Here is a 9,630-nt window from a genome sequence, read left to right on the forward strand (position 1 = left end):
CTAAACCTTGCCTGTACTCCTTGCAAATATCAAAATAGAAAAAAACTGAAATCCCTAAAGAAAACCCAAACTCAGCAAAATTGAAAATGTTGCAGGCTCGGTGCTATTGAGCCTGTTTATAGACGATGCTGAAAAGTGCAAGCTACCATTCACGCCCCTAGCACCGGCTTTAGCAGAATTTAAAACACGAAAATGATGAAATTTTGAATTTAGAAACATCTGCAGATATGTTCATCCTAAAACTATTGGTCTCGCTTTACATACAAATGATGAAACTCCGCAAAATGCCCAGGATATGAAGAGATGTTCATCAAGAAAACTATATAATGTACCAGGTATTTTGAAACGTTTGATCTTATTCCTAAAAAGTACAGGTCTCGCCTTACGGGGACATATAACAATGATGAAACTGAGTGCCACTGTAGTTCGAATTGAACATATCCAACACTGTTGTGGCGCCAAAATGACACCGTGCAGTGCGAGGGACAGACGTACAGTTCTTTTGAATGCTCGTGGTTGGATGCATACAGGTGTTACATAAAGGTATAGATGCTATATGCGTCATATCCCATTAAAACCGGAACCTCATTAACGGAAGTAAGTAAACGTCTATACTGTTAACAAACCATTTCTTTTAAAAAAAAACATTGGGTGATTCATTATGTAAATAAAAAACAGCTAGAAGTGACAGGTCCTTCATACGGTTAAATTATAAAACAAATTACTAGGTTATTATAAGACAGGACAATTATAGGTTCATCAAATTTCCAGACAGTCACTAGACGTAATTCTATCTATGCTATAGGCAAGGAAACAGTTACATTGTCATTCAGGTAAAATGATGATAAATTAACAGAATGATGCCTGGCAAATAGAAATAAATGCATATCAAAAGAATTTTGAAAAGCTTTTAGACAGAGAAATGTTAATTATTGTATGCTAAGATTCAACTCTTGATAAAGATTGATATTTTCTTTTATTATATAAACATATATCCATTTATCTCAATTTTGGTATATAAAATAACTTTATACCTGTTGTGTTACAATGCAACGAAAAACAGCGTGAATACTTTTTATTCAAATTTGTATGGGAATTTTGAAAGACGTGCAGATGGTGAAATATAAGTATCGAAATTAAATGCGCGTAAATGTGATATATATAAGAAAGAGGAATGTAAGTTTACGTTACAATATACGACTTAGAAATCTGACGATTTTATTCAAACCATCAGACGACAAACAACGAAACATCCAGTTCATTTATAAATATATATATAGACATATATATTTTAGAATAACAATATGTAATATCATACAAAATAAAAAACAATTCTGCTCTATACAGATGAAACAAAATATTTTTGTTTATGCACTTGTCCATTATCAGTGTATCAGGAGCTTTCTTCAATATTGTTTGTTGTAGAAACTTTTTATTCCAGTACAAGTGTCAACTAGGTTTTACACAATCTGCAGATTCATACGAAATATGCATTGTATCGTTCAGAGACCTCTTTGTCCTGTTAGTTTAGGTTGTTGGCTTAACTTTAATCATCTGCCCATCACCGCCCTTTATGTTCAAATCCCACCAGGGACCGCTGTAACAGACGGATACCTGCGGTCTTCCTTCACCAATAACAATGGGTAGTCGACTTTACTTTAATTAAATCAAACCGGAAACAAAAACCAAATACAGCATAACGTATCCAGATGAATGACCTATTACCATGCGCATAAAATGGCGGTATTTGGATCAACATTTATATACATGTTTATATTGAACAGCTATATAATTTCTGTATAATACTTTATTACATTCTATTAATGGTAATATATAATTACACGTGGTAGCATTGTATAACTATGGTTGTATTTATGCGGGTTTTCCTTTGCAGTGCGGAAGTCGGTAGCAGAGAATACCTAACCTGTAGAACAATAACATCAAAGTTACAATGTTCTTCAACAAGAAGAATATCAGACTGTATGTAATCAGGTTCACCTCTATAATGATGTATAGCCTCACTACAAGGAAAGGTAAATCTTGTAGGAAGATACTCATACATGTTACCACAATCTCAATGAACTTGTCCCCACAATGCCTTGTTAGGAACTCAACATTCGGGGAACGTGCCCTACGAAATCGTTTCTTCTGCATAAATATAGGAATGAACTGAATGAAACTCGCTGACCAAACAGCCAATATAACGTAGGTAAGCTTCAAATTACTTCGAACATCTTCTTCGTCGAAAACTGCCAGCAATTCCATTATGTCAGATGCAATAGCCAGGAACTCTAGCAATAAATCGGCTAGGAAATCTCGCGAGACTTCACCACGTGGAAGCAGCCATCGACTGAAGACAAGCAGGTATACAAGCGATTCCTCAACTATGATAACCCATACATCATTGTTTAATGTGCCGAATACAGGCTGTGAATAAACACAATCATTTTAAAGTACTTAAAATAAAACTGTTTGGTAGAAATGGTAAAGTTGCATGGTAAGGAGTGATGAAATACCGGGTATTGAGTATTTCGAGTAAAAATATAAACCACATACAAGGTGTATTTTTTTAAACACAATATGAAATTTTGAATATAAAATACGGCCTTGAATAATCAAAATCATATTAAATATAGCTGAAAAATACCAGTCATTGTAAAAGATATAGCTAGATATGTACGGACATGCTGTAAATAAAATATTAGCAATTCTGATCAAATTTAGGCGAATCATTTGATTTGATATTTATATTTTCATCATACAAAAGTTATTTATAAAAAAAATCAATTAAAACGTGTATAACATGTTATAAAAGTAAGTGTTTTTCTAAATTACAAAAATTTATGTTCATTTTATTACATTCGGGTATAAAATATCTGATACAAAACTTAAAGAATCAATCAATTAATTTTACTCCCCTTTTATTTTTATCGATATCTAAAGCCGAGTTTTCAATACACCTTTGTATATACAAATGTAACACAAAAAATCGCAATTTGATTTATCTACATGTCATTGACCTTTCAAGTTTATTTGGTTGCCGTATATATCATATGAGCATATATTCTTAATTATTGATATTGTATCGAAAAGAAAATGAACATGTTTGGAAAGAGTAATTAGTTTAGTATGTGCTAACTTTATGGTTGTTCTCATGAGGTTTGCCATGTATCTAATATGATACAGACATTCGGAGCTTCCAACCTACTCAATCTAAACACGCGAGTGAATAAATAATGATGAAGGTACGTCGTGTTATATCAGGGTATGACGAGACGTTAAGACAACTTTTATACACCAGCTTACTGTACTGCTTGGAAATACAAAATAGAAAAAAAAACGAATCCCTAAAGAAAACCCAAACACGGCAAAATTGAAAATGTTGCAGGCTTGGTTCGATTGGCAGAATTCATCATTTAAACACAAATTTAGAAACATCCGCAGATGTGTTCATCCTAAAACTACGAATCTCGCTTTACAAGGACATATACCAATGATGAAACTCCGCAAAATGCCCAGGATATGAAGAGTTGTTCTTCAAGTAAATTACATAATGTACCAGGCATTTGGAAACTTTGATCTTACTCCTTTAAAATATTTAACCCAAAGTACTGGTTTCGCCTACGGGGACATATACAAATTATGAAACTGAGTGCTACTGTAGTTCGAACTGAACATATCCAACATGGTTGTGGCGCCAAAATGACACCGTGCTGTGCGGAGGACAAATGTAAAGTTCGTTGTTGGATGCATACAGATGTTACATAAAGGTATGGATGCTATATACGTCATATCCCATTAAAACCGGAAGCTCATTTAACGGAAGTAAGTAAATGTTTATACTGTCTCATCACATAAATAACAAACCATTTCTTTTATAAAAAAATTGGGTGATTCATTATGTAAAAAAAAGACACAGCTAGAAGTGACAGGTCCGTCATACGGTTAAATTATCAAACAAATTACTTGGTTATTATAAGACAGGACAATTATAGGTTCATCAAATTTCCAGACAGTCATTAGACGTAATTCTATCTATACTATAGGCAAGGAAACAGTTACATTGTCATTCAGTTAAAATGATGATAAATAAGTTCCCAAATATAGACTAAACAGAATGCTGTCTGGCAAATAGAAATAAATGCATATCTAAACAATTTTGAAAAGCTTTTGGAGAGAAAAATGTTAATAATTGTATGTTAAGATTCAGCTCTTGATAAAGATTGATATTTTCTTTTTTATATAAACTTATATCCATTTATCTCAATTTTGGTGTATAAAATAACTCTCTACCTGTTGTGTTACAATGCAACGAAAACAGCGTGAATACTTTTTATTCAAATTTGTATGGGAATTTTGAAAGACGTGCAGATGGTGAAATATAAGTATCGAAATTAAATGCGCGTAAATATAATGTACGTAAGAAAGAGGAATGTAAACATTGCAATATACGAATTAGAAATCTGACGATTTTATTCAAACCATCAGACGACAAACAACGAAACATCAGTTCATTTATAAATATAGACATATATATTTTAGAATAACAATGTAATACCATACAAAATAAAAAAAAAACAATTCTGCTCTATACAGATGAAATAAAATATTTTTGTTTATGCACTTGTCCATTATCAGTGTATCAGGAGCTTTCTTCAATATTGTTTGTTGTAGAAACTTTTTATTCCAGTACAAGTATCAACAGTCCAGCTATATGTAGGTTTTACCCAATCTGCAGATTCATACGAAATATGCATTGTATCGTTCAGAGACCTCTTTGTCCTGTTAGCTTACGTTGATGGCTTAACTTTCATCATCTGTCCATCACCGCTCCTGTATGTTCAAATCCCACCAGGGACCGCTGTAACAGACGGATACCTGCGGTCTTCCTTCACCAATAACAATGGGTAGTCGAGTCACTTTTTGTCGACTTTACTTTAATTAAATCAAACCGGAAACAAAAACCAAATACAGCATAACGTATCCAGATGAATGACCTATTCCCATGCGCATAAAATGGCGGTATTTGGATCAACAGTTACATGTTTATATTGAACAGCTATATAATTTCAGTATAATACTTAATTACATTCTATTAATGGTAATATATAATTACATGTGGTAACATTGTATAACTATGGTTGTATTTATGCGGGTTTTCCTTTGCAGTGCGGAAGTCGGTAGCAGAGAATACCTAACCTGTAGAACAATAACATCAAAGTTACAATGTTCTTCAACAAGAAGAATATCAGACTGTATGTAATCAGGTTCACCTCTATAATGATGTATAACCTCACTACAAGGAAAGGTAAATCTTGTAGGAAGATACTCATACATGTTACCACAATCTCAATGAACTTGTCCCCACAATGCCTTGTTAGGAACTCAACATTCGGGGAACGTGCCCTACGAAATCGTTTCTTCTGCATAAATATAGGAATGAACTGAATGAAACTCGCTGACCAACAGCCAATATAACGTAGGTAAGCTTCAAATTACTTCGAACATCTTCTTCGTCGAAAACTGCCAGCAATTCCATTATGTCAGATGCAATAGCCAGGAACTCTAGCAATAAATCGGCTAGGAAATCTCGCGAGACTTCACCACGTGGAAGCAGCCATCGACTGAAGACAAGCAGGTATACAAGCGATTCCTCAACTATGATAACCCATACATCATTGTTTAATGTGCCGAATACAGGCTGTGAATAAACACAATCATTTTAAAGTACTTAAAATAAAACTGTTTGGTAGAAATGGTAAAGTTGCATGGTAAGGAGTGATGATATACCGGGTATTGAGTATTTCGAGTAAAAATATAAACCACATACAAGGTGTATTTTTTTAAACACAATATGAAATTTTGAATATAAAATACGGCCTTGAATAATCAAAATCATATTAAATATAGCTGAAAAATACCAGTCATTGTAAAAGATATAGCTAGATATGTACGGACATGCTGTAAATAAAATATTAGCAATTCTGATCAAATTTAGGCGAATCATTAAGTAAGAGACACTTCAAAGAATGCAAGTACAATGTACCGGTATTTTCAAGTACAGTAATTATAATGGTACTATAATTATCATAACATGTGAGTGTACAATTCCTGTCTAAAATGTATTTACCTCATCAGGGACTGGTGTTGTTGTAATAGTTGTATTAATCGTGGTAAAATTCAACATGTCTGTGACAAATGTTGTATTCTGTATTGGCACATCCGTACCATTAACTGTCACGTTCGTAACAGGTGTAGAGCTTGTGGCGGTTACAGGTAGAGGAGTGACAGTTGTTGTCCACTTGCTGGGATTCTTGAAACGGTCGTATTGGTTCAATTGCAGAAGCCATATAGCAGGTATAGTAGAGGCAAGGTATATAAGGAAACATGGAGTCCACCTGCGTCAACATAAATCATTGTACATGTAGTAAACGAACACAATAAACAACTTTTGCAGCGAGAATTCATTTTGTCTGCAATCCTTATAAATTTTGTTACAAAAGTTAAAAAAAGGGTTTGAGAGAGGTCGGACCGAAAGCGCTACATGTACGTACCAGATTGTATATAACAGATTCAAATGAACATAGTGATTTCATGATTAATTCGATAGCAATGTTGCATTAATGCTGAACTCTAAGATAAAGTAAAGATGTTGGGTAGATCTAATGGTCTACTACAATCGATGTTACTGAATTACCAACAGTGGAAATACAAGTTAAGTTGACATATAATATCGATATTTTATGTTAAATTACTTGAGACTCGTCATGACAAAACCAACATAACGGGTTTGCGACCAGCATGTATCCAGACCAGCCTGCGCATCCGCGCAGTCTGATCAGGGTCCATGCTGTTCGCTTAAAAACCCTATAACAAGTAGAGAAACTGATAGCGAACATCATGGATCCTGATCAGACTGCGCGGATGCGCAGGCTGGTCTGGATCCATGCTGGTCGCAAACCCATTATGTTGGTTTTTCATGACGCGGCTCACTTGGTTTCTTACCACGAGTACTCTAAACCTGCTCGTCTGGTGATAACAACCATGCCTTCTAGTATCAGGAGGAAATTTGCAATCACTAACAGCCAGTACATGTTATCTTCGTAGGAATCTGTGACTCGCCACACCGTTAGTATATTATGTGCAATCAGCAAAAATCGTACAAAGCAAGCGAGTACAATTGGGCCATTTTTACCTTCCAAAAATGCCATGCCGCGTGTGTACTTTTTGTCATCACCATCATCTGCTGTTTCCTCAAAAAATTGCTTCTTTATTCTACCATTTTGAAAAGAGTTAACATGCCGCACGAAAGCTCTCTGTTGTATTCCTGGATATGCACGAGCAATTGGTGTAGCTTTCATTGGAGGTAGACTTGAAGATTTCAGGTGATAATTATTCCATGGATATGCGTCTAATTGATCATCATCAATAACTTCAGTCATGATTGTAAATTCTCCATCTTTTGTTGTTAATGGTTCTCTGATAACATTATAAGCTGTTTGGCTGCTGACTGGTCTACCAATGAACCTGGGTGATGGTACATTGTTCTGTAACCATTCACTCGCAGAGACGCTAGCTGGCCTGGATGATTGCACAGTGTACGCTAACTTTTCACTCACAGGACTGCTAATTGGCCGGTATGATTGCACAGTGTACGGTAACCGTTCACTCACAGGTCTGCTAATAGGCCGGTATGATTGCGGTAACCATGCATGTTCACCTTCATTGACAATTTGTGTAACAACATAACTGTTACTCCCAGTGTCTCTATTATTTTCTGATGACTGTTCATCCATTTTAAAAAGTAAAATATCCTAATTTCAAATCACTTTATTTTTATTTCGAAAGTTTTCACTTAAATCGAGGTAAACCGGATTACCGCGACTTTATATGTGTTATATTTGAGCTTTACCCAATCAACAGTCCTGAAAAGATTTTAAAATATGAAATATAATATGTCGTGCACTGTTGATCGCATTAACAATTTTGAAACATTTTAGAAATTTATGTTCCATCATAATGAAGCTGAAAGAATCATTATTATCCTATTGAAGAGAAACTAATGGGAGTGTCAAACTTTATAACAAGTTTCATCACAAGCATAAAGTAACCTTTTCATACCAATACAAAAAACAAGATTAAAAATAAAATAACTAAAAAAAACGTCAATGTTAAAACTTTGGTTATACTATAATGGTGATGAAAACATCCTGTTCACATAATAGACAAAAAATGTAGAAATTTAACAAACGTTTTTTTTTAGAAATTCATTAATAATGATTCACACTTTTAGAAAAACTGGATGACAGTTGTCCCGTCGTACACTTTAATATATATTTCCTGAGAATCTGCATTACATCATGTATAATATATTCATATTCATTACATAATTACAGGTGACAATTTAAACAATGCTCTTTTAAACTTCATTTAAAGACCCGTTATGTCCCCCAAAACACTATTTTTTCGCAAATGCGTTTTATTTTTGGAGTTTTTTTCTCCAAAGAGTTACTCATCTTTTGCGTACTTTGCTTTTCGACAATAAGTACAGTTATGACGATTAAGTATTTTGTATGGAAGTCAAAATACTAATTGCTTTACACTTTGCTACCTTTAATTCTTTTATGACAAATCATTTCACATTCAGCACTAGTTTTTCAGTTGATTTGCATCTGACGTGCTCTCAAATAATTATGTTTGCCCTATCTAAAGAATGAAACACTTACTCGTTTCTGGGAGATAATGTGCCTTAAACCGCACTGTATAACCAGGTTTACAATGCTTGTGAAAGCCTTATTTAATCGTGCTTGGATGTTCTTTTAAGTTTAATTCACTTGTGCGAAGACAATGTTATTTTAAGCTTAATTTAGATGTGCTGTGTTAAAAAATGTTTTTTAATTTTAATATAAAAATGTTCACAGTGCTCGTGTTAGCTCTGACAATGTACATTTGTTAACAATTAGTGCTTAATTTAACCATGCTCTGTACAAGTTTTGCCAAAAGCAGGCCCAGTAGTCTTATCGTAGCGCTTTTTGACTATTTAGCCAGAGCCCCGAGTTCGAATCACCGCTTCTTTTTCTTAAATTATGAACACTTCTTTTGGGAGAGACTTTGAAAACAGAAGTCTCTACACTCTACACAGGTTTTGCCATAAAGAAAGCGATGAACTGAAGCCTGTATTTTGCTTGTTAAGACGTTCCAGTTATTTTATAGTTAAGCATGAAACCATGACGATGTACTCCGATGACACAGAATGTTTCTTTTTATCAAACACTTAAACACAATTTCTTTCATTTACATCACAAAAAGGTACGGAAAGGGCATAAAGTGTAACTAAAGCGTTTTGTACGATATTGCATTTTCAACCTGTTTAATCTAGCTCAGCTGTGAAGAAAGTAATTAGTTAACTTTATTAGTTTAAGACCCAATATTAGTAAACATAGCTTCTATAAAATAAGGAACCGAGAGCTCTTGGTTGACAGATCAAGCATCTAAATCACCCCTTGTATATATGCTTCATAACTCGTCCGGTTAAAGAAAATTTGAGAATTCCATATCCTGGCGTAATACCCAAGTAGTCGGAAAAAAAACTCAGCTAAACCAACTTTTTATTTTTATTTTTAGGTATTG

At 34.2% G+C, this 9,630-nt stretch overlaps 1 protein-coding gene and 1 pseudogene across 1 annotated transcript; both read right to left on the reverse strand.

Annotated features, from left to right (window-relative positions):
• Positions 1–1,789: 1,789 nt before the first annotated feature.
• Positions 1,790–8,080, reverse strand: LOC132715817 (transmembrane protein 26-like; annotated as a pseudogene).
• LOC132715822 (transmembrane protein 26-like) lies at positions 1,925–3,566 on the reverse strand (the record flags this gene model as incomplete). Its single annotated transcript, XM_060698899.1, has 2 exons — positions 3,492–3,566; positions 1,925–2,427 (listed from the first exon to the last, which is right to left on the reverse strand). Coding segments are annotated over exons 1-2 (578 nt in total), but the record flags the coding sequence as incomplete, so codon positions are not given.
• Positions 8,081–9,630: the final 1,550 nt, after the last annotated feature.

This window comes from Ruditapes philippinarum, unplaced genomic scaffold, assembly GCF_026571515.1.
Source record: "Ruditapes philippinarum isolate M1 unplaced genomic scaffold, ASM2657151v2 ctg2059_1_1_1_1, whole genome shotgun sequence".
NCBI lineage: Eukaryota > Metazoa > Mollusca > Bivalvia > Venerida > Veneridae > Ruditapes > Ruditapes philippinarum.